Source organism: Rhamphochromis longiceps, linkage group LG23, assembly GCF_057381845.1.
Source record: "Rhamphochromis longiceps isolate RC_006_pf linkage group LG23, R_longiceps_female_GT1.1, whole genome shotgun sequence".
Lineage (NCBI taxonomy): Eukaryota > Metazoa > Chordata > Actinopteri > Cichliformes > Cichlidae > Rhamphochromis > Rhamphochromis longiceps.
This window is the reverse complement of record NC_140578.1, coordinates 24,058,410-24,083,154: the sequence shown is the minus strand read 5'-3', so window position 1 is coordinate 24,083,154 and position 24,745 is coordinate 24,058,410. Positions and strand designations below refer to the sequence as shown.

Here is a 24,745-nt window from a genome sequence, read left to right as displayed (position 1 = left end):
GCAGTCGTGGTGCTTTCGATTGTACTCAGAACTCAGAAATTCTGCCTTCTGAATAGGAAGATGTAGGTAACACCAGGCTGCAGATGAGCTGCATACAGAGCTGGACTGGGACAGAAAATTGGCCCGGGCATTTTGACTAGAGACCGGCCCAACATTATAGGAATAATCATAAAGCCTTTGAATGAAAACAAACACTGTTGTGACAGTGATGTACACTGTTCTGATGGTATATATGCTTCAATCTATCAATCGTTTGTTGTAAGACTCAGATAATTATTTTTTAAAGCTAGATATTTTAAATGAGAATAAGAAAGAAAAGTATTTCTTTGTGCCCCCCTTTCCCTGTTAATGCCCTACCTGGCCCCCCCTGGCAACACTTTGCTAGACCCGCCCCTGCACAGTTACCAGCTGTCAGCTACCTAAAAAAGGATCCTGGTTTTATTTGTCTCTCAGAAACAGTTCATAACTTCCCTTCAACTCATTCATGTCACCTAAAAGGTAAACCTGTTTCTCCATCACAGCTCTGATGATCCAGTAAGGACATCTCCTGGTTACATCTTCATTTTTCCCTCTCACCCATAGCTGGACTGGCCATCGGGCATACCGGGCATTTGCCCGGTGGGCCGCTGGTGATTTTTTGTTTTTATGGGCCGATGGATTTTTTTTTTTTTTTTTTTTTTAGGAAGGGTATATATAATGAAAGGTGTTGGATTGGCCAGTTGGTCATGATCGACTCTGGGCTGGACCAATTACAGCCGAGGAGGCCGGATGCACCCGCCCCCTAGTTTAGCAATCACGTGATTTTCGCGCATTGCATGCCGGGAACTAGTGGCAAAATAATCCAAGTACCGCATCAAATGCAAGCATTTGCAGCACCGCAAAACGTTCATTCTCCGGTTCCAATACCTTCTTGTTTTTTCTTTGCCGCACAAAAATGGAATGTACAAAACGAAGGAGAACAATGCCGGTCCGTACAAAGACAGACTCGACGAAAAGACAAAGAAAAGATACGAGAAAAAAACTCAAAGGTGTGAAAGGGTCAGACCCTTACGAGCACACAGAGTGGACAAAAGACGTTAGCGTGCTGCCCAACTTTCACCACGCTCAGATTTATAATCATACGGTTCTTGGAGTGAGTGCATACACTCATGAAGTTCAGTAACTTCCGGTCACTGCAACAAGCCCAGGTACAGTTTACCGACGGATGGGTACAGGACCTTGAAATGCACCGTGTAGAACGAAAGACCATCGTACGTATCATAAGTTTACCAGTCTCACAAATCGTCTTCATAAATACACATTCCTTAACCGTTTATTAATATAACCTTTGAGCTCAATGGTAATTAATTAGTGGAAATAATTTCTGGTAGCATCACAGAAATGTAGCAGTGACAATAATATTGTATGCTGTAATCGTACTGGGCAATTAGTGATACAAAAAACCTGTTTTATCCTGTGAATAAAAGTATATGTTTTTGTCAATGTACCATAATAACAGAAGCGAAACACAATATTGTGTTAGCACAATTCACTATTTATGCACAATAAACACAATAAACAAAGGAGCATAGCACGACAATTTATGTTCAGCGCCAGACTTGCTTGTAACCTATATCACCAATTATGTTAAGAAAAATGACGCATTAACTACTACAAAACTCTGACCTTTGTGGGAATGCTTGGAGCAGACTAACCTGTGAGCTGGAGTGTTCTGAGACGTTATATTTGGTATATCCAGACCATCCGTCGGCTCTTACTTCGGAAACATGGCTTAAAAAAAAAAATTTCTCTTCAACGACGTAATCCGATAAAAAAAACAAAAAAAAAAACGATCTCTTTACCCGTCGGCTTCCTGTGGCTGTCATGCGACCGGCTGTTGCAGTTAATAATACAACAGCTTCTTGACATTTTTTGGGTTTCTTTTTATCGCTGTGTAACTGAGTTCAATTGAAAGCCTGCGTGCGCTAGTACCTCTTGCCACAAGTTCCCAGAATCCTTTGCGGTTTTTACCCCTGAATGACGTCACATTTTCAATCTTTATCCTGGTGGGCCGGTCTCTAGTTAAAATGCCCGGGCCGATTTTTTGACCCAGTCCAGCCTTGCTCTCACCAGATAACCAAACTGATATCATGACCAGCAGGTTAACAGCTGTGGCTCCAGCAAACATCAGCTGATACTAGAAATTAATATTAAATAAATTCTAACAACAGCTGATCAAGCTTAAACGTGCTGCTGTTGTTTAACGCTACATCCACTGGTTTCTTCTTTCTGGCGCAAAGTGAGCGATAAACAAACGAGAGAGAAAAGCTGATCAGCTGATCATTGATCAGTTTCATGATTGAAGTAGAAACAGGAGAGAAAGAGAGAAGAAGAGGCAGCTGTGCAGCGTAAACACAGAATAACTCCAGCTTTGTGTCTTTTTCATTGTAGCTGAAGTCCGGGACAAACTGCGTTCCTCTTCACCTCAATACGAAACGCGAAATATTTTCTCTGAAAACGAGACGATTCTGTTTTTTACAGGACGGCTGGCAACTCTAATAATTAACCTTATGAACAAAATAAAGTTCAACATCAGTAACATAGCACCACCCAGCTGTATAGAAACTCCGTCATGCTAGTACCCAGTTCGAAAAAGTCAGCATAACGAAAATAAACTGCACCTAAACTTGGTTCATATCTGACCCAGATGGACTGCAGGTCATAACTTCTTACCTGAAGTTCAGTTCACCTGACACTTGGACTGGTGTTGTGCCAAAAAGTGATTGCCTGCCAAAAAGTGATTTCCAATGTTTCCGTGTATTTTTTATGTGTAATATCTTTACGTATGTTGGTAAATAGACTTCGGTGAACAGCGTTTACAAAGGGGTTATATATAGAATTAAAAGATTATCTGTTTTTTCAAGTATCTTTATAACTCTGTGTTATTGTACTCACATTATAACCAATCCGGTCCTTTTCCCCCATTTACAATATTTTTACAGAACTATTGTAATATTTGCTGCCATTTCTGCTGTCTTACTCTTACAAAAGACATTTTTAATGTTAATGAGATTTTTTTTAACTGCATAAATAAAGGTTCTATAAAAGTCGCTGCCAAAAACTGATTGCGGCTTCTACCTTGTTACACGAATGTTGTTTGTGGCTCAATATGACTTTGTGTCATCCATGAGGGATGCATTTGACATATGTTTCACATATTATAGGCCAACAAGTTACTTATAGCAGTTTAAATACGAGCAATCAGTTTTTGGCAAATACCGGAAATCAGTTTTTGGCAGACAATCACTTTTTGGCACAACACCGGCGGCCGCCTCGGGTCTCTCCTCTTGCCTCCCTTTTCCTTCGTCCACCTGCTGGCCTCCACCATTTGCTAATGTTATTGAATCTGTGGAAGCTCCGCGATAGCCACCACACGAAGTAACGAATAACGAGCCTATCTAAATCCCAGTAACGAGTAACGCGTTCCTGGTTTTGGCATAATAACTAGTTACCGTGCTCGTTACCACAATAATAACGTAGTTACTGTAACACGTTACTTAATAACACGCTAGTCCCTACACTGGTTATACAGCAGGACAATGATCTGAAAAGTCCACCTCAGAATGATTCAAAACCACAAAATTATGGTTTTGGAGTGGCAGAGTCAAAGTCTGGGCTTAAATTTAGATTTATCCTTTTTTTAATAAAACAAAAACAAAAAACCCAACTTATTTGCATATTTATTTCAAAAACTAAATACTTTTTAGTTTTTGCAAAACATCTTCCCATCACAAGGTAATGCTTAAATTCTTATCCAGCTCTGCTTTTAACATAATAAATCAGCAATATCTGTCACAGGTGGATCTAGAAGGGTGGCATGGGGTGGCATGTGCCACCTTAAAATGATCTTGTGCCACCCTAGTTTTGCATATGACAGTGTTGTTTATTAAAACAAGATAACATTGGGCCTAGCAACAGTTAACACTGAATGTAAATTCTAAAACTGAATATATTACATAGTGATACCCCCCCTCCCCCATTAACAAATGGTTCAGCCCACAGCACAGAAGCATTATTTCTTGTTCCAGAAGGAGTGGCTACATTTTTAGATAAATAGTTGTATATAACTTTATTGTTTAGAAAAGTTGTGCAGAAATTTTCAAAATTTACAACTTATATTTGCATTTCAAGTTGTGAAAATAATTTACTAAACATGTCTGTGGTTTTTACAGTAAAAAAAAATATAAGTACTACTAGGATTTTTGTTTTTTGTGTGATTTCAGATCAGTTGTGTTAATACTATATGTCAATGAAAAAATAACTGTAAATTCAGACGTGAGGCTGAGGTGAAAAGAATGATACAAGCAAGGAAAAAACCAAACACAAACAAAAGAACAATTTGAAGGTGAAATGCAAATGTCAAATCAAAAGTAGTCAAAAATGGCGAATTACATTTTGGACATCAGAGGGTTAACGCAACAAGTCATGAAAAATTAGGTTTAAATTTTTGTTCATGGCTGTGTAGATTTGTTACATTTTGTGTAAATTTAAGCATGCATCAATTAGATTTTTTCTAAGAAAAAAAGTTTGACACTTTACTTAGACATGTGTTTGTAAATGAACTGCCCCATGTTGTGTAGCTTTCTGGATTTTATACTTATTGGGCTACATATTTATTTATTATACAGGCTATACAGTGTATAAAAACCAAAAATTCACAAACTTTATGTAACTGAAATGTTTACTTGTGTTTGCTACAGAAAATAATTAAATTATAGGCTACATTTATATTAAACACGTATACATACTTCCTTTGAATCATTTTAACCATATGTAACACGTGCATTTGTGTGTGTGTGTGTGTGTGTGTTTTAAAGGCTTTGATTTGGCCACCCCATTTGATTTCCACGCCACCCTCGTGCCACCCTAAGAAAATTTCTCTAGATCAGCCCCTGATTTTATGACTGCTTGTGTTTTCCACTCAGGCTGCCGTTTATCTGCAATGACCCATCTGGCCACACGGGGGAGTCACTGCGCTGTAAAGCCAGGCGAACAGCTCAGTCCTGACTTCTTCATACTTTGCTTCCAAGCAGCCAGACTGTTAATAGTTTTTAAAATATGTTTCTGAAGTGCTCTTGCGCAACAGTTTTCCAGACTTTATGAAGGGCTTTCAAGGTGTTTCTCTGGAACCCTGGTAAGCGGTCAGCGGTGGGACCTTCCAGCGGAGGAGCCCAGCAGGAGTCTTGTTTCCATGACAACCGTGTCATTACCTAGCATGGATTGTGAAGCGGCTGCGGCTGCTACTTAGAGTTTTACCGACAAAAACGGGTATGCAAAAGGTCGCGGGTTGTTTAATCCAGCAGTTTGGCTCCAGAGAGGCTGTTTGTGATAGTAGCACTAACCGAGTAACGAACGTAGAGACGGACGTCACGCCAGCTGTGCTTTAACCTGGGAAATAAAAACAGGCTGTATACACGTGAATTTTACTTTATTTCAAACACACAAGTGGTAACAATCGAAGAATTAAGGTGTATGTGGAAGGTGATGGTGAAAAAGAATAAAATGAATGGCTGGAGGACCAATCCTGAGGAAACAAACAAACAAGTTTTTAAATTAAAGTATCAAATTCATTTTAAAAACTATGAGCATGTTTGTCTTTCTCATAAATTCATATTTTCTCCTTGTAAGTAGATCAGTTTTTCCTCCAACTTACACTTTGTTTCTCACAAATTTCCAAATTACAATTTCTTGTCTTGTAAATTTGTAAAAACAATTTTTTTGTAAATGTATTATTTTGTCCTCATAATTTACTTTTTTTTAATGTATCATTTTTACTCATAAATTTGCATGTTATTCATAAGTTTGTCATTTTCCATTTTTGTAAATTTATCATTCTCATAAATTAACAAATTTTAACTTGCTAACCAACATTTTCTTTTTAACCAATTTAACGGGTTTTGTTTTGTTTTGTATTTTTAATGTCATTTTCCCCCATAAAATTTTCTAAAAGCCTTTTTTCCTATGAGTGTAAATTTTTTTAGTTCATAATTTTCTCGTTGTTTCCCCACAAATTTGCCATTTCTTCTTAAACTGTGCCATGAATGACAACATATACCAAATAAGTTGATCTATTCAAATGAAATTCAGCTCGTGGTTCTCCAAAGATTTATCTCTCTGTAGTTCTGCAGTTATAATAAACATAAGACTTTTTTTGAAATTGCCACATGGGGGTTAAAAGATGGCGTCTTTGTAGCACAGGGGGTGTTAACATCTTAGACATTCCTGTCATTTAGCTGTGTTAATCCTAACGTATTTCTAGAAGGTGTAGATGACAGTGTCTCAAACGTCATACTTGTACTCATGCTGCCAAGCCTAACCCTGAATGCCAGCACAACCATCAGTCCTGACTTGTCACATAGAAATAAATCATTAATTGTAAAGAGCTTCTGTACTCATATGAGAATTTTGTGCTGCTAACAGGAAACTCCAGGGTGGGAAGGCTAAATGAGCATGACTCTTAAATCAACCTTTTTAATCTTTATCATTTCAGGGTTTTACTGTGGAAAGTCAGACTACCCAGAGAACATGAATGTGAGTTACTTTCAGACTTTTGGTCGGTCAAAGATTGTAAAAACCTTTGAAACGTTTACTCACCCATGGGCATGAATCTCATGGTATTTGGGGGCTTTTAATGATTTCTTTGAACTGTTCTTTTTTTAGTGGTGGAAAAAGTTAATGTATGTTATATAATTCTATCTATAAAAGCTTTAAAAAACAAGAACTGTGTGCACAACTTTAATTTTATACATATACACTCCCATTAATTTGTGGCTTAATGTCTCTTAGCATGTTGGACCTCAACCAGACACTTTTGGTAGCCACCAACAAGCTTCTGGAATAATCCTGGCTCAGATCTAACAGCTCTTCTTGGCAGAATAGGAAGAATTCATTTAAATTGGGTGGTTTCTTGGCACAATCTAGGCTTTTAAGCTCAGTTCAAACATTTTCAACAGGGTTGAGGTCGGAGTTTTGGGAAGGCCATTCTAGAAGCTCAGTGTTAGCCTGCTTTATCTGTTCTGTAACCAGTTTTTATGTTTTTGGGATCATTGTCATGTTGGAACACCCAACTGTGTCCAAGTTTCAACCATCTAGCTGCTAATTTGAAGTGAAGAATTTGGAGTCCTCCCCCTTCATTATTCCAACCATTTTGTATAATGTATCATTACCACTGGCAGCAAAACGGCCTCCGATTCTACCACCACCATGCTTGACAGCTGGTACAGTGTTCTCAGGTTTGAAAGCCTCACCTTTACCAGTCATGATACTTTACAGTTTGGGTCTTCTTCCAGACCTTTAAAACATGGTGATAGATCTTAATAACAGCTGTACTTGCATACAGTGAGTTAAATGGATGATCTTGGAATCTGCAGTTGGCTCCAAAAAATATTCCCAACTTGGGTAAATCAACAATTCTCTTTCTTGGATCGTCACTTGGAGTTCCTTGAACTTTCCCATTGTTCTGAGTATTGGTCAATTCAATGAGTGCTGTCAAACAATCACTTTAATGCTGCAAAGAGCAATGACGAGTTACATTAAAGATTTAAGCTGTACAATCATTCCACCGTAGAAAAAGAACAGTTGAAAGAAATCATTAAAAATTAGCATCACACGGCCTTTCAGGTGAAACTTTTCTGTGTAAAGTTTTACATATTAAAATCGAACATTAACCAAACTGTTATTTCATATTCTAAATTTTCACCTTAGTCAACTTCACATGCGCACACACATTTCAGCTCCACGTGGACTGTGTGGACCCGATCCTTTGGTAGTCCAACTCCTGCCCCTTGGATGGATATGTTGTTTACAACCCCCTGACTTTTAGAACCAGTGACAGGAAGACCTCCGCAAAGTCAGACTTCACTTCGAGGTGCTATCAGGCACTTCAGTTTCTTTAAACATCAGGAGATGAATCCTTAATCAAAATCAAGTAAAAAAAAGAAAAAGAAAAAAAAGACTTGAATCTGCAAGTATGAGATTTATTTTTGCTTGCAAAGTTGTATTTTTTCTGTATTTTACAACACAGCATTAATTAAAAAGCCATAAATTCTCACTGGTATCAACTAAGTTTATTAATTTGGTGCACAAAAAAGGCAAGACTAACAGCACTACCATCATTACAGAGGTAAAAACACAAGAGGTGTCCATTGGGGAAGAATCAGACGATTCGATAGTGAGATACACAAGGGGAACACTATACATGGAAATCAATACAAATCACGTTCAAAAACAGGAAGTGGCAGTGATTGGAGTTGTTGCGCTTGTCAAGAAGTACCAGCACAACGTGTTGACATACGACTCCTCGAGTGGCCGCTGAGGCTGGGGTGTACCGTGTTTTTTAAAGCTGATGACAAGCAGGAGAAAAATATTTTCAGCTGTAAGCGTACTGAATGATCAAGTGCTCAGTTTGTTGCTACATTTAAAATTACAAAGCTCAGGCTTTTTGTACAATCCTGTGGGGGGAAAACACTCAAAATCTGTTTCATTCAATCGGTGCATATCTCCACTTCTGGATGGTAGAAAAAAACAGCACAAATGATTTAAATCACTGTCACATCGTACATAAAATCTTTACTATATACATACAAAAGAGCACACGTGAATGTACAGAATGAAATCCAAAGAGTCGTAAAATGATGGAAGACTAATTATGGTAAAAGCTTTGCTGCACTGTTCTCTTTAAAAAGTGAATTTACTTGAAAATATTGCTATTTGAACCATTGTTTTTCACACTGTATCATGGTTCAACAGTTTTAAATGTTTTATTGTGGATATTTTTACCCACTTTTAGTGGGTTTTTACCCGACCTTCAGTGGGTACCCATATTTACCCACTGAAGATTTCTTGGAAACATGGATAAACCTGCCTTGTCCTGCCAGGTAGGAAAGGCATGAAAGAGTATGGTTGGCCTTTTTGTTCAATATTTCACTAAAATACTTCTTTGTATAAATATTAAGAGCGTAAGTACTCAGATTTATGCTACCAGTTGTCCTCTGAGCTCAATGCTAGCATGCTAATATGGTCACAATAGTTAAGCTTAACATGCTAAGCGAGTATATGTATATGCCTTGTAGGGCCGCAGACCAGTCAGCACGCCCCTTATAAAATGTGTATTCCCTGACTGGTTGGTGAGTGGTTGCTGGCTGTCGTTGTGTAAAATAGTTTGCAAAACAGGGTACTGCCTCAAAAACCTTGTTGCAATTGCTTTGGTCGCTAGCAGATTACTGCGGTCGTCCACAGTTTGCATGGAATTTGTCTGCAAACACTCACCAGTCAACCAATGAGTGGTAATGAAACATGAACAAGTGTAGCACCACCTAGAACATTTGCGTTCAAAGTAAAAGCTGCTGAACCAACATATTTCAAAAGGCAACACTTTTACTGTAAAGGCAGTCTGTGCTCTATTCTTCACAGTTTTACTATCGCTTCGTGAGTAGTTGACAAGACATGAAGTGTTTGCAAACCAGGTGGAGACTTCCGTGCAAACTCTGTGCCAAATCGGCCCTCTATTTTGTTACAGCCAGCTTCACCTAGCAACAGTAACCTCCAACAACCTTTTGCTAATCTGGGAAAACACATTTTTCCATAGTGAACGGCAGTTACAAGGGGGTCACTGGTCTTAGCAATGGATTCCACAGCGACTGCCCACAACAAGCAAAAGATCCCCCAGTTCAAGACCAGGAGGAAATACCTTGTGGGTTGCATCAGGATGAGTATCCTGCCCAATCAAATGTGCAGCACTGCCCACTGTGGAAACCCTTAGTGAATAATGGGAGAGCTTAATGTAGTTTTCTTTTGGTTGGAGAATTTTTTTTTTTCCTAGCAGCCTTCCAGTGCCAGGCAGTCGCCATCAGCTCTCTACGTCTTGTGTAAATGAGGCCTTAGTCATCTTATTTCAGCTAATATTTCTCATATTTGCTGGTTAGACACAAAGTACAACAGACATTATTATTAGTCTTGCAGGAACTGAACCGTTGAAAATTTGACCATGGACTGTTTAAAGGATGGACAAAGTCAAGCTAATGCAGGAGCGCCTTAAAGGTGCATTCTGATATCCAGCAGGGGGCGAGTCCTCTGACTGCAAAAAGACTTTGGGTCATATAAACCTTTACAGAAAACCGCCCACAGTTCCTAGTTGACAAGTTACAGACAAAGTTGCCAGTTTCAGAACATAGTCGTTCCAACCTCGTTTTAAAAATCTTAATACTGAGCAAGCAGTTTCTCATTCAAATCCACACCTTACACATCATAGCTGGTTTCAAACATCACAGTGTTTGAAACCAGCTGTGATGTTTGAAACCAGCTGGGGAAAACACTCATCCACTGAAGCACTTAACAGGCCAATGGATGATGCTCTGGTGGCTAGGTCCATCTTTTATACAGTCTATGACTTTGACTTTAAGATGATGCAGCGTGGAAATTTAAGGGTCAGCAAAGTTCTTACAAATCATCCTGAGAGGAACATTAATATACATGGCTATCCATCCAACCAAATGTCAGCCTTATAGTGAACCGGAGAGAAAAATACGTTTGTGATTGAAATAACTGTGATACAGTATCAGGAAACAATGAGCCTCTGTACACATTCTAACAGTAAACCACCAACAGTTGTTGAAATGGTTTACCAACGGACCAACGAGCTCACAGACCGCTACAATGGCATTGCCTTCTGTTGAGCTGCACTATATCAGTGTAGCAAAGAAGCGCTCTCTGGACCAAAAGAGGAGAACCATTATTATAAACTGAAGCGTTCATTCAAACCCAGATTTTTTTCCCTCCCTCTAGAAAATATAAACCTATGTTGATGCCTACTGTGTGAGTATATATATATATAAATAGATTTGGGCATGCAGGTACAGCTAAAAGCAGATCTCCAAGGCACCAATTGCACAATGCTGTCAAGAAATTAGTTTCAAAGGGTAATGCTGTACCCGAAAAGATGTTCAGGTATTAAGAAAAAAGTAAATCAAATCATAATTTATTGTCAAGCAACAGATTCTTTCAGTTACAGAGGACTTGCTATGCTTGTTACCATCTCCATGTTGTTATTCTTGGACTCTACTGCAGTAGCTTTGCATTATTCAAGGATCAAAATAATAAATATTCCTTATACTGAGCCCTGGAGTAGCCTATCTTAGACTATTTGTCTTCTAAATGGCTTCCACTAACAAACAGAGGATTTGAACAACAAGTGGGTGGAGCAAAGACAGCCCCACTCTCTGACATCATCCAGAGCCAACAGCAGAAAAAACTGTCTGAAAGCAAGTATTTAAAGTAGACTGAAGCCGGCACTTTTCCTTGCAGAGGTTACTTAGACATACACTGACCTCATCAATTAAAACCTAATAGGTAGCACAATAAGTCCACTTTGTCCACTGTGTGACAACAGCATATTTATAACAGTATCCCTCAAAGAAAAGTAGCAACTGTACCACTGATTGTTTCCAATAGTTAATCTAATTCTTTGGGCTCTTACGAATCCCGTTAAACAAGTCTTGACACGTTTTGTCATACAAATAAATGTGGACAACTGTAAATGGAAATAAATGGGAAAACAATTCAGTCTCTAAGTAATCTATGATGAATTGCTGTTAACGGTAAAATGCAAATATATTCATACGCACGGTGAAAACATTCATTTTCATGCATTCAAAAACAGATGTAGGCTAAAAACCTTAAACTTCAGACATGAACTTCAAAATGGCAGCTTTGCTTTGCTTTACAATGTACATCAAAATTTCAATCCAAAGGTTCTGGAGTCAGTCAAAAGTTGGAAAGCTGAAGCTCGTTTTCCTTTTACTTACACTCAGTTTAGTTAACAAATCCCAGAGCGTCATTTATGGTGGAATGAGGCAGTAGGATACAAAGCGAGATGCGAGTGCTGCGGACTGGGAAAGCTTCTTCGTCTTATTTAATATACAGCAGGCATTTATGGTGAGGATAAGTGCACTACACATTGACCTGTATCTGTGTCCATCCTGCAAACTCACCAGATTTTTTTTATACTAAATATCGAAACACACCACCTTTGCGTAACCCTATTTAACGATTACAGGCAGTAAGAAGGCACCCTCTATAATGCCAGAACCGGATACTGTGGGACATCGTGTTCACATGGACATCTGCTGTGAGGAATCTCGCTGGTGATCGTCAGATTTGGGAGAATGAGAGAACACGGTGCACAAACTCGTCTTAACAGCAGCTACATAACGTGACACAGATGCTGATTCATTTCTTGAGCTAGCTTATGCATTCTTTGGCAAAGTTGTACAATCACAGAACTCAACAACAACAATGCCTGTGTGAACACAAACTCATATGAATTACTTAATTTGGATTTTAACTGAAGCACTGATGGGTGGGGAAATGAACCTGAGAAGCTTTAGCTTCTCTTGGTCAGAGGTCTGCCCTCCCGGATGTGCTTGGCGCTCCTCTTTTCCGTCTTCCCCTTCTCCCTAACCTTCCTCAGGCGCCGGGGAGGTGGTGTACCTCTTGATTCACTGTCCTCCTGAGCGCTGGATGTATCCATCCCATCACGCTCTTCAGGAATATTCGGAATGGCCCCACTGCTCCCATCTAAAATGTTCCTCAGGGACGGGTCCTCTGGTGTGCAGGTAGCAGTGGTGCCGCTCTCACTGCTGCTCAGGTCCTGCTCTTCGCCGTACCGCCCGCCACGGCTGTGGTGCGGCAGGGAAGAAGCCCTGATAGAAGGTCGGTCACGCTCCGTCTCGCGGATGCTTTGCTGAGGCTCGTTCATGTCCACCCCTGAGTCCAGGCTGGTGTCGTTGCTGCTTGGCGGGCGGTGGTGGCTCTGGAGCTCAATGATGGAGTGGCGGACCTGCGCTGCTGGCTTCCCGTCTAAGGAGACAAACCAGGCTCTGGGGTGAGACGACAAGGACTTGCCACGTGTCAGCTCCAGCAAGGTGCGCTCTGAAATCCCCTGCAACTCACTGGGCACGCCGTGCCCGGTGTTGAAGCCCTCCATGCCAGCTGCCTCATTAAGAGTCCCAGGCACAGAGACGGAGGATTCAAGGAGGTTACTGTAGCGTCCCCACACACTGTTAGGGCCTTGCCCCTGAGGGGGCGTCTCCAGAGGCTGGGTATCATCTTGGCTACTCTGCTGTGGGCTGCTCCCACCTTGTGAGTGGTGGTGAGGAACTTTGGGTAGTGTCTGGGTGTAGCTGTCTTTACTTGCAGGCTCTGAGTGAGCATCATACTCACTTCCGTTGCGGGGGAAGGTGGCGGACTTGCAGCCTGGTAGCTGCTGCTCCTGAGCACTGAAGAGCTCGGGAGCGGGAATAATGGCCACTGGCTGGTTGTAGATATGGACCAGCTTATCCTGAAAGAAGTTGTCGCAGTTGATGTTGGCCCGGTTCTGCTCCGACTTCTCCCTTAATCGAGACACCTCCTCACTGTTGATGTAGTGAGGTGGCGGCTGAGGACCCTTCATCCGATCTGGAGTGATGTTCTCATAAAGCGGTGCCGTGGCACGAGTCCCTGGATCCTCCACATAGATGTTATAGTTGGCTTTGTGCCTTGGAGTAGATGACGGTTCGCACTGGATGCTGCAGGTGGCGAGGCTGTTGTCGCCAGATCGGAACAACAAGCCCTCTTCCATGTGGGTGGAGGTGGTTTGGTCTTTCTTTACAACCGTCAATTTGGAAAAACGTGCTCTCCTCCTCCTGGGCTCTCGATAAGAACCTCTGTACATGGGAGAAGCAAAAGTTAAGCAGGACAAGCTTTGGTCTACAGGCTTTTCAGACTCACTCAAAGAACCTTTAAAGTAGGAACTGTTTCACTATTTCATTACTAACAGCCTATCAAAGCTGAACACAGAGTACCACATTTACTTGTTAAGCAGCTCTTGAGAGTTAGCATAACTCTGGCAGAAGATATTGCTAAAGTTGCAACAAGCATTGTAATCTGTCTTTTTAGGTTTTCAGTCATCCAGGTCATACTAGTCTTAAGAGCTTGGTAGAAGGTGAGGGGTCCAGTTTGTTTAGTCACTCTTAAGACTAGCATTGCAATCCTTTCTGCTAATTGTGCACCTGCACTCTTCTACTTTAATCACGTATATTTTCCCAGTTTGACTGTGCCCTTGCAGCAACTTGATTCTTTTCTTTTTCAGCCATTCTGTTGCAGATTTGCTGCTGTGCTTCAGATCATTGTCCTGCTGCATGACCCAGTTTGGACCTTGTTCAGTCTTTTATAATTGTACTTTAACATGCTGATACAGTGCTATGGTGCAGAGTTAAGATAACTGATATGGTGGAGTTGCAACAAGCATGGCAATCATTTCTCCTAGTGCTGCAGCTGCACAGTCTTCTGATCCACTTTACTGATAAAAAGCATGCATAGTTTACCATTTTTACTAAAAATGCTTGAATAATCTAGCAATTTTTTGCAGCGATATATAGGGAAGGCTAAGCTAAGGCTACAGCTAGCAGCTTTAGCCTAGCCTTCTCTGTATGAAAGGTGTCAGAACAGAAGCTAACAAAGTTCTGTTTTAATTAGAAATTTTTGAGCCCAAAAATTGTCTTTAGTTTATATAGCAAATTTATATCTGTTCCAAACAACTGTTAACTGTTTCCTTGATTACTAAAAACTGCCATATTGAGCCATATTGTTTGAGCCCTAATTTAAAGTGACATTGTAACCAGTTAGGCCAAAGAGAAATTTACTGATACTGTTAAAGGCCTGTGAAAATCTAAGCACAACCCATAGCAGAAATAACTTGAATTATTTCTGTATGGCTTTATCATTTTCTGAGATTGTTAGGAATTTTCTGTATGCAAAGTCGCAGGCAAATCTGAAGAATAAAACTGCTATGATGATTTCTTTAGAGATGCATTAGAAGGCAATCTTGAAGCTATGGATGCACTCTTAGATCACACCTTTTTAATCTGCCTCTTGTTGATCAGCATTGCATATATTGTCAATTGAAAACATTTCTAGAAGGGTTTCTTACCCACAGTGGCACAAGAGCAGGGACAGAAATCCGATCACTATGGCCAGAGTTCCACCCAGTATTCCTACCAACAGGTAGGTATGGTAAGATAGAAAATCCAAAGAGTTTGCATGTCCCAGATAATCTAAAAGGATAAATGTATAAGAAGGTGTGAAACAGGTCTAAACAAAAATAGCATTCACATGTGTTAATGAAGGTCAATGAGGTATCTACCTCTTGATGAAGGCAGAGGGGCGGCGATCCAGTAGCCCAGATGGGAAGCGGTGTAGGTCCAAACCAGCTCATTTCCAACCGTTTTAACTATTCCCAGACCATGATTCTCCCAGCCACCTTCAAACAGCAAGGAAAATAGCATGAGAGGAAATTTCTTTTAAGTCTTTTTCTTGTAATTCAGCTGCTCTGCTGCTATTTGCATTGCTACCTGTCTTCTGGTTGAAGGCCCAGGCTGGCACAGTATCAGAGGCCCTGAGGTGTGTGTGGTGGCCCAGCGGCAGACTGATCTGGATGGGTCCTCGAACCTGTATCTCCTCGCCACCGGAGTACAGCAGGACGCTGATGGCTGCCACGGCTTTCAGATCAAAACTTCTGAAAACTGCAAAACAGTCCATGCCAGGAATGTAAATGGTAAAGCATATTGTTTGGGTACCTCAATAAAAAAGTCATCCATCCATCTCCAAAGCCACACTTTCCAGTTCCTACTGGGGAATGCTGAAACAATCCCAGGCCAGACGAGATATATAATCTCTCCAGCAGGTTCTGGGTCTACCCCAGGATCTCCTTCTAGTTGGGTGTTCCTGGAAAACCTCCAAAGACAGGCACCCAAGAAGCATCCTAACCAGATACCCAAACCACCTAAAGTTCCTCACCCTATCCCTGAGGCTGAGCCAAACCACCCTACTGAGGAAGCTTACCTCAGCCCCTTGCACTTTGAATCACCTTGTTGTTGAATTGTGCTATACAAATAAATTTGCCTTGCCTTGTATTCACGACTAATGTTCCCTCTAAGCTGCGCACGTGTGCAATTGCCCACTGCTGGCACGGTCTCTGCGCACAGAAAATCTGCGTTGTGCACAAAAAAAAATCTAACCTTAATTGAAATTGAAATTAAAATTTCAACAATTCTGTTTTGCAGTGTTAGTCAGTACGCGACTGGCTGCTCCAGTATGGGATTAGAACGATGCCACCGTATCCCATAGTCCAGCCAATAATGCGATTCACATTCGTATATACGCAGCTAATCAACGTCGTTGACAGGCTACGACAGCGTCCTTATGTGCCGACACCGGTGTTTTAGCTAGCGAAGCAGCGTGGCTGATGTGGAGTGAAGCCACGTTAATGACAACGTGTACAACCATTGGAGATGTGAGCAGGACTGACGGAACAACTGACGGGAAAAGTGTTGACTTTATACCAGTTTTTAAATTGTGTTGATAGGCCACGTAAAACCAGAGTTATGATAAAAAAATATATGCAATGTTTGTTTTCTTCCTGAATACTATCGTTGTTTATATTTACTGCGGGAAGAAACGTTCTATAAGAAAAAACACTCGAAGTACGGAAGCACTCTCCGCCTGTGAGCAAAAACAAAACCAAAAACACCCCACCTTTTCCTATTGGTCGAAAAAAGTACCATGTCGACCAATCAAAAAATGATATGGCAAGTTGTTAAGAAACGGATGGAAGTTTTAGGAGTGACGGCGGTGTTTTGAGATGTGAGAGATTTGCGACATAGCGCAAATCTTATGTCGTTAGTGTGTAGTGTAGTCAATAGTTTTGTTGTGTGTCAGAACAATGAGGCGACTGCTGAATGTTACAGGTGTTACAGGAGTGATACATCTCCTGTTGTCAGGCCTGCAGGTATCAGGCTGTTGTTTTCCTTGATGCGGACAGAAATTATTTTTGGAGTGGCACAAATAATTTGTATGGCATCAAATTTGATGCCAAACAGCTGATTATGCTGTAAATAGTTTGAAATGTTTATTTAAAAAAAACACCTTGGCTGCATTTTTAAAAAAATAGCTGCAAAAAACTTCATTGTTTGCAAAACTCAGTTACTTTTTTGAAGAAGTAACTATATAATTAATTGCGCAACATTGGTCATTATATATTGTATTTTGCAGACAGAGTTACAGGACTCTCTCCCAGACCACAGACTCATACTCATAATACAACTCAGAGCTTTATAAAAAAAAAAAAAAGAAGAAATTTGTGTTTTCAAAATTTGAGTTCAAGTTAGTTTTACTTCCAATAGTGTTAACATCCTACACAGGTCAATGACTACATTTTTGTTTTACATTTTCATTGTAAGTGGGCTAAAGCAGTTAATTAAAAGTAGTCTAACATAAATGTAAATGCTGTAATTTAATAAACCATGTAACTTGGATGGATTCAATGCTGGCATGACCACAGTCGTCTGCTGTTGCTCACAGTGGTCCAAGTGTCCGCTCAGGGAGTGTGTGTGTTCGCTCAGACACATGGAAAATTAGAGGGAACATTGTTCACGACCTTACTTTTTCATTCTTTACCTAGATTTCATGACCAGAGGTAAAGGTTGGGATGTAGATGGAGCAGTAGATCAAAACCTGAACCACCCTAACCCACTACTGACAAGGAGTGTGAGCTGGGTGTGTGGACCCTTCAGCACCACAGACTGGTTTCTGGGACGTGGAACATCATTTTTCAAAGGCATGATTGATCTCTTTCATTCTGTACCTCTTTAACTGGACCAAATGTCATTGTGACGTTTAAAAAATCTGATCAGGAAATGTTTTTCTTTACCTGATTTGTTGCTGATGAAGCCCGGCGTGCAGTTGGTGCAGTCCTTCGCCAGGTGGGGATGTGGTACAGTCAGGTACGCCATCACCGAAGAGATGTTGGTCTTATCCGGGATCGTGAGAATGTTCTTTGGGAACTTCACCATCGGCTGGGATGAGCTGTCTGTGAAAACAAAATGGCAGGTTATCAGTAGGAATTTGGGCACATGTGCTTTTTAAGTCGATTCAGCCTTCTGCACATTTGTTACACATCTGCAAGCCGCTTTGCAAACCACTTCCACAACAGCTCCTCCTTTTAAAGGTGTAATTGAATCTTCTCTTTACTCAAATAATCTTTACAAGTGACTTTAGTTGAACTAAAGTCACTTGTAAAGTAGCCACATACAGCTCAGTTTGGTCTGCTGTTTCAATCTATCGATTTAACTGTGAAGCAAACTAGCTAAAATGAACCCTCACTGGGTAGTTGATCTTACAGTCAGTATGTTCACTTTACTAATGAAAGTCTTTTCAATGTAAAGAAGAGGGGCCCTGCCATCTACCCACTGGGTTGCTGTACACAGTGACAGAACACAAGTACATTAAAAACTGACTAAACTAAGAGCAGCCTGTGTGCAGAAAAGCAGTTTGTTTAGTTTTCTGCAGTCTGAAATCTGAGTTAGGAGTTAGCCTTAAGCAGCTTCACTACATTCATTTTAGAGAGGGAGGCATGTGTCACAGAGTTTAAATACCTGGAGTCAACCATCCCAAAGTAACAGGTGGTGAACAAGAGAGTACAGGCAGGGTGGAGCGGTTGGAGACGAGTGACAGAGGGCAGCAAGAATGGAAAGGAAAGTTAAGAATATGGTTAATGGTTTGGACACAGTGGTGCTGACAAAAAGACAGGACACTGGGAGTAACCAAGGGAGACAAAAGTAGAAATGAGTACATCAGAGGGACGGTTTACTCTGGATATATTTTTACTGCTGTGCAGTAAGGCTGATGCACCAAACCAGGAACAGCAGCGCAGTGTTTGCAAACTATCCAGAGGGCTGAATCGTACCTCTGGGCAGACCGATTCCAGCCTCTGAAGCCACATGTTTAGACACCTCTGGTTTCATCTCAGTGTCTCTGCCAAGTGTGTCCACTTTACACTGTCAAACACACTCAAAAGCCTACTTAAAGCAGTGTAAATTGAATACTAAAAGCCTAAACACAGTGTGTGTGTGTGTGTGTGTGTGTGTGTGTGTGTGTGTGTGTGTGTGTGTGTGTGTGTGTGTGTGTGTGTGTGTGAGAGAAGGAACTCACCAGGTACCTTCCCGGTGATGAGCACGGAGTCTTCATACAGCCAGATGTTCCCCTGACTGTGAGGCAGCAGCAGCAACGTGACAGAGGAGAAAACTGCCAGAGAACAAAGAGAAAGATCAGGAGCCAATCACAAGTACAGAAGAACAACAACGATCTGTCAGGTTTTCATGACCTATAACATCTGCTGGTGTGTTTGTTTGTTGGTTTGGTAGCTTGTAGAGCTACAAATCCAACAGCAGAGGGCGTCCAAACATTGGAGCACAGCAGAGTTCAGCTGTCTGGCTCAGCACCACAAAAGGGAGGCGTCTCTGCTAATGCAACTGTTCCCCCCACCCTTCCTGCATTTTCTCCTCCATAACACCTGCTCCCCACTTCCCTTTGAATCACCACCTGCTCCCTTGCCCCTTCTCCACACTAAGGCCAGCAGAATAAAAACATCCCCACCACCCCCCTGCTCTGGCAGGACAAAGACACTTTGCTGAGACAAGCATAGGTCTCATGCCGGCCTGAGGCAGACACCTCGACTCCAAGAGCGATCGATGAGGCGAGCACAGGACGCCACGCTCAGTTACACTCGACTGGGAACATAAATCGCCTCATCGTGGACAAACCTCAGAGACAAGTTGTGTGTTGTCGCTGACACTTCATTAATCTATAATGACAATGAATAATGGAGGCGAGTGTGTTTGTGTGTGTCTGAGTGTGTGGGAACTGTGCTAGCAATACTGTAAGCTCCACAGTCTTGTTTTTGGGTTTTTTACGTCAGCTTTTAAAAAATTATTTACTGGTTTGGTCATTTTTAGGTTGGCAGTGAGCCCACTTTCTGAATTCTGTCTCTAAAGCACTTTAGACCAATAACAATACTCACCAATACCAGTACCGATATACCAATATTGGTATTGGTAATATCTGCCCTGTATTTACTTGGTAATTGAAAATTAAAATTATTTAATAAAATTCAGTGGGCTACATACTGAACTTTGAGGATAGAAATAAAGTATTGATCCAGTACTGATATCAGTAATTGTTTCGATCTGCCCACCTCTGCTGGTTACTCACTTGGTCTCTTATTGGTGCTCCAGGGGAGCAGGCTGGGCACGTAGCCTCCCATGCTGCCCAGCAGGGTCAGACCGAGGCCCGGGCTGTACGGCACCCAGAGCAGAACCTCCCCCATCTCCCCGGTCTGGGCAGAAGTCCTCAAGGTGTGGTTGACGTAGACGTCCACCGAAGCCCCCGACAGGGGCTGGCGGGTCACCAGATCTCTCACCAGGACCTTCAGGGCAAACTGAGGCTCTGCAAAGAAGATGCCAGAGGAAAAAGAGGAGATCTGGGTTGCACGTGTCCCTCCTGCGTGCTCCGTAACCTTTCTCTCGCCATGAAAAAGTGATGAGGCGAGCACTTCTGCGGGGAGGGTGGAAAAATACATCCAGGAACCGAACGACAGCACAGAAGAGATGCAGTCTGACTTTTAAATACGAGCTTCCAGATAAACAATGCACTGTTTGCTGTTATTGACGGACACACACACACAGCCTCAGCTGTCCTTTGTGTGTTCACTAGGGACAGGATGTAAACACAGACTTTACTTACTGTATCAGCAGAGCAGCACAGGATTACCACACTCCCCTCCCTCCCTGTCTCCCATTAAGACATCACCTGCTCAGGCCAAAAAGATAAAAGCCTAATCCTCCACACCTCCATATTCCTCCTATTAATCCTATTACACTGGACTGTCTGATTCCAGTCCAGCAGTGTATCAGTGCGCTCCTGATTTCCTAATTTATTGCAGAAAGCCCCCTTTATTAACGCACCTGCACCATCAGTCATGCCCCACTGTTTCCTCTGCAGCTGATTTCCATTTTCAGTAACAATGACATCCCCCTCCTCCATCATCCACCCCCCTCCATCCTCCAGCAAACACCCCCTTCCTCTTTGTTTATGTTTACCTGCTGATAGAGCCGAGAGGGTGGCGGCTCGGCTCGAGGCGGCGGTGTAGGTGCCGGACGGGTCTCCGGCCCCGGCCGTGAGGCCGCCGCCCTCCTCCAGTGCCGCTGCTGCCCTCGCCGCCCCATCCAGGCAGGAGATCAGCAGCAGCGACGGCAAGAAGAGGAGCAGCGGCGGTGGGTGGCGTTCAGCGGCGGGCATGGCGAGAGGGGGAGCAGGCTCAAAGACATAACGGACCGCGAGGAATCGAGCTCTGGAGCGGGGAGCGCGATCACCGAGGCCTCGTCCCTCCCTCCCTCCGTCTGTGTGTCTGTCAGGGTTCCTGTGATGCCGGTGCCGAAAGAAGGAGGAGGCACCCCGCGGAGAGGAGATGCACTGGTGCTGAGGCTGGGCGTGTGGGGCCGAAGATCGTCTATATAAACCGCGATGTCTCACTCTGTTAGAGGAATGCGTGCGGTAATCGAGATTAAGCAAAATGAGGGCGTGTATCAGTAAACATACCCGGAGCAGAAGCACTGCCGCTGTTTTCTAACGTTTCATGGATGTTACTGTTTGACAAGAGTCTCTGCTGTCCGCGGGAAAAGTGTCAGAGTGAGCGCTCCTCTCTCTGCGTCATCTCTGATGAGACCCAACATGCTGTTACATCATCGGGGTCTGCGCGGCCCTCTGTCGGTAAACTGGGGACTCAACACTTCGGATCATACAGGGAATTCTTTATACTTTGCTATGTACATCTTTAAATAAATCACGTTTTTAAACATACATGTAAATACAGTAAATAAGGCAAACTCTCTTAGGCAGCTTTCTTGTCATGTCTTTAAGTAGTCTTCAGGAATAGTTCTCCAGGCTTCTTGAAGGACATTCAAAGCTCTTCTTTGGGTGTTTCTACCTTTAGATGATTTTCATAATTTTCATACCTCAGCCTTTTCTCTCCGTTTCCCTTCCTTAAGAATGGCTTGTTGACAGCCACTGAGACCATGTCTGATGAGGAACAATAGATGATCAGCTGAAGGTCCAGATGAATCTATCAGGTCCTGTGTCAGATTCTTTACTCTTTCTATAAGGACATGACTTGTGTTCTTTTTTGTATTTTTCATAGATTCAAAGAAATTGGAACAAATGATGTGTTTTTGTTACAGGCTGCTTAAAAAAGTGCCTAAAGATGTGTAGAAACAACACTGGCTCATCCCGTGACTTAGGAGCCTTTTTATGCTTGAGTGATAAGTGGCATAACAAAAACGACTGAAAATGAGTGGAAAAGCAGCAAATGCACAAATAAACACAGTAAAAGATCTTCAGAAAGCTGGAGAACTACTGCTCAAGAGCACTTTGAAAACTGACCAGAAAGTTGAACTCCTTGAAAGCAAAATATAAAGAAATGAGGGGCGGCTGATGAAATCAAAAGTTGAATTCAAATATAAGTGAAAATCTGAACCTGTGAAAACCTGGGTGATGAATTTCCATGACTTTCTTGAAATATCATCAACAGTTCAATAATTTCTGTATTTCTCTTGTTATATTTGGGTCGGGTTTTTTTGTGCTTTTTTGCTTTTTAAATAAATTAAAGGCTGTTGCCTGTTTTTAATTCAAGTGTTTGCCGTGTTCCTTAGTGTTGGTAAGTCCTTCAACTGGGTGTAAGATCATAAAAATTATTATAGGAGTGAACCCACTGTCAGTATCACCCTGCACTGTAGTGGTCTTGATTCATTACTCCATGGCATCAGCCTCAGAAATCTGATGAGAAGCTCTCTCTGAAAGCTTGTCAGACTTTTCCTCAGAATGATGGGTTTCAAAAATGTAGGAGACACCTCAAAAATTCTAAACTTGTTAGATCCTTCCATCCAAAGTGAGACTTTTAAATAAACCCAGAGGTTAAGAGTTATTTTGCTTTCATACCTTCAATTTTTTTTCTTTCAAAGTTTTAGACTCTGAATCTTTGAGAAAACCCGAACCTTCTAAAAACATTGGGCGCTTTTTTAATGCTCTCCTTTGGGGTTTATGGTCAGCGCTGAAGTGTTTCAGGATCTTTATGGACTGGGTTTAGTGTATTTCTTTGAAAAAAAAAGTCAGTGAACACAGGTGATCCTTTTAAATCATATCAAAATACAGAGAATTATTTAAGTAATTGTTCTGGTGACTTCTGTTGATCACACTGCTGCCCTGTTACAAGATAACTGCCCTCTAGTGGTCACTATCAGGAACTACAACTCTGCATGTACATGATCATTTAAAAAACTTCAGGCTTTATATGCAAATACTGACATCAACAGTGAAACTGAGTGGAGCCTATCGCTGCTGACCCAAAGTCTGACTAATTAATGATAATTCTACAAGCTGTAACGGACGTACTCTCTCTGGTTATTTTATTAGGTACACCTACTACTGTGTGTGTGTTTAAGTGATGCTCAGCTCAGTCCAAAGAAAATGTCCTCTAGATCATTACACCACCAGCAGCTTGAAGCAGTCTGGCCATTATCTGACATCAACAGGGATCTGCTGCTCACTGGACATTTTCTCTTTTTCAGACCAGTCTCTTCAAACTCTAGAGACAGCAGATCCAGCAGATCTTCACGCAGACAAACAACCATGTCACATTCAAAGTCACTAAAACTAAAATGAGAAAACAGTCAGGTGTCACAATAAGATGCCCCACAAATTATTTGTGTCAGTAAAAGATTTTACTGACACAAAATCCACCACAAGACAGAGGAGAACACCACAGGGATAAACCCTGCAGGCCTGACAGCAGGTGTATCACTGCTCCTGTTTTCCACCTGGACAGTGTTTACATTGCAATCTGCCTTTGTGACAGTCATTAGCACCCTCACTAACACACAAAACAACGACTACATAACACACTAAATGTCACAAATCTCTCATCTCTCGCTCTCTCTACCTTTCTCTCCAATTCGCTCGCTCCGTCTCGCTGCTGTCACTCTCAAACCTTCCCCTCTTCCTAAACAACCAAATCCCACATGCTGCCTTTTTTTTTTTCCTCTTCAAAGTTGGTTGACAGGGTACATTTTTCCACCAACAGGAAAGAGTTGGCTTTTTTTTGTCTTTACAGTTTTCGGACTGTCCTTAGAAAATGCTTTCTTCTTCTTTTTTCATTTCTTCTTTCTAGTATATAGAAAAAGGCATCGCTTATATATATTTTTTCATATCTCTGGATTTAGTGGCCTTTAATGAAAATTTCAAAACTGGTGTATACTTTGAAGTCCAAACTTTCAACACGAGCTGAAATAGAGACTCAGCGTGGCTGCAGCTTGTTTTTATGTCAGCTTAAATCAGTCATGTGATTTGGAGGTGCGCACACAGAGGGTTAATAACACTCACCTTCATTCCATTTCCAGACTGTAACAACCAAGCACCTGTGTGAAATCTTAAATGCCCATTGTGCTCTGGCACAATCATAGGCATCGGTTGCTACTGAAAACAAGAAATAACACCATGAGCTGAACCTGTTAATGGTGGTGGTGTGAAGCAGTGGGCAGCCACCAATGCAGCGCCCGGGGAGCAGTGTGTAGGGACGGTACCTTACTCAGGGGTACCTCAATGTAGCCGTTCAGTGGAGTCAAACCCCCGCCGGGGCCATTAAAATATTATACCACTAGGTGGCAGCGTTGACCATTTCCACAATTTAAGTGATGCTGAAGAAGTCTGCTCCACTTTGTTACAGTGTTTCACTCATGCAAACATAAAAACAGCTTTAATTTAGAATATTTTATTAAAATGCTCA

At 41.8% G+C, this 24,745-nt stretch overlaps 1 protein-coding gene across 1 annotated transcript; it reads right to left on the bottom strand.

Moving 5' to 3' along the window:
- Positions 1-8,075: 8,075 nt before the first annotated feature.
- Positions 8,076-21,496, bottom strand: fam171b (family with sequence similarity 171 member B). Its single transcript, XM_085399099.1, has 8 exons — positions 21,009-21,496; positions 20,122-20,355; positions 19,063-19,155; positions 17,783-17,941; positions 15,426-15,596; positions 15,218-15,334; positions 15,005-15,128; positions 8,076-13,739 (listed from the first exon to the last, which is right to left on the bottom strand). Exons 1-8 carry the CDS (start codon positions 21,205-21,207, stop codon positions 12,419-12,421), a joined length of 2,418 nt encoding a protein of 805 aa, XP_085255225.1. The 5' UTR covers positions 21,208-21,496; the 3' UTR covers positions 8,076-12,418.
- Between the last annotated feature and the right edge of the window lie 3,249 nt (positions 21,497-24,745).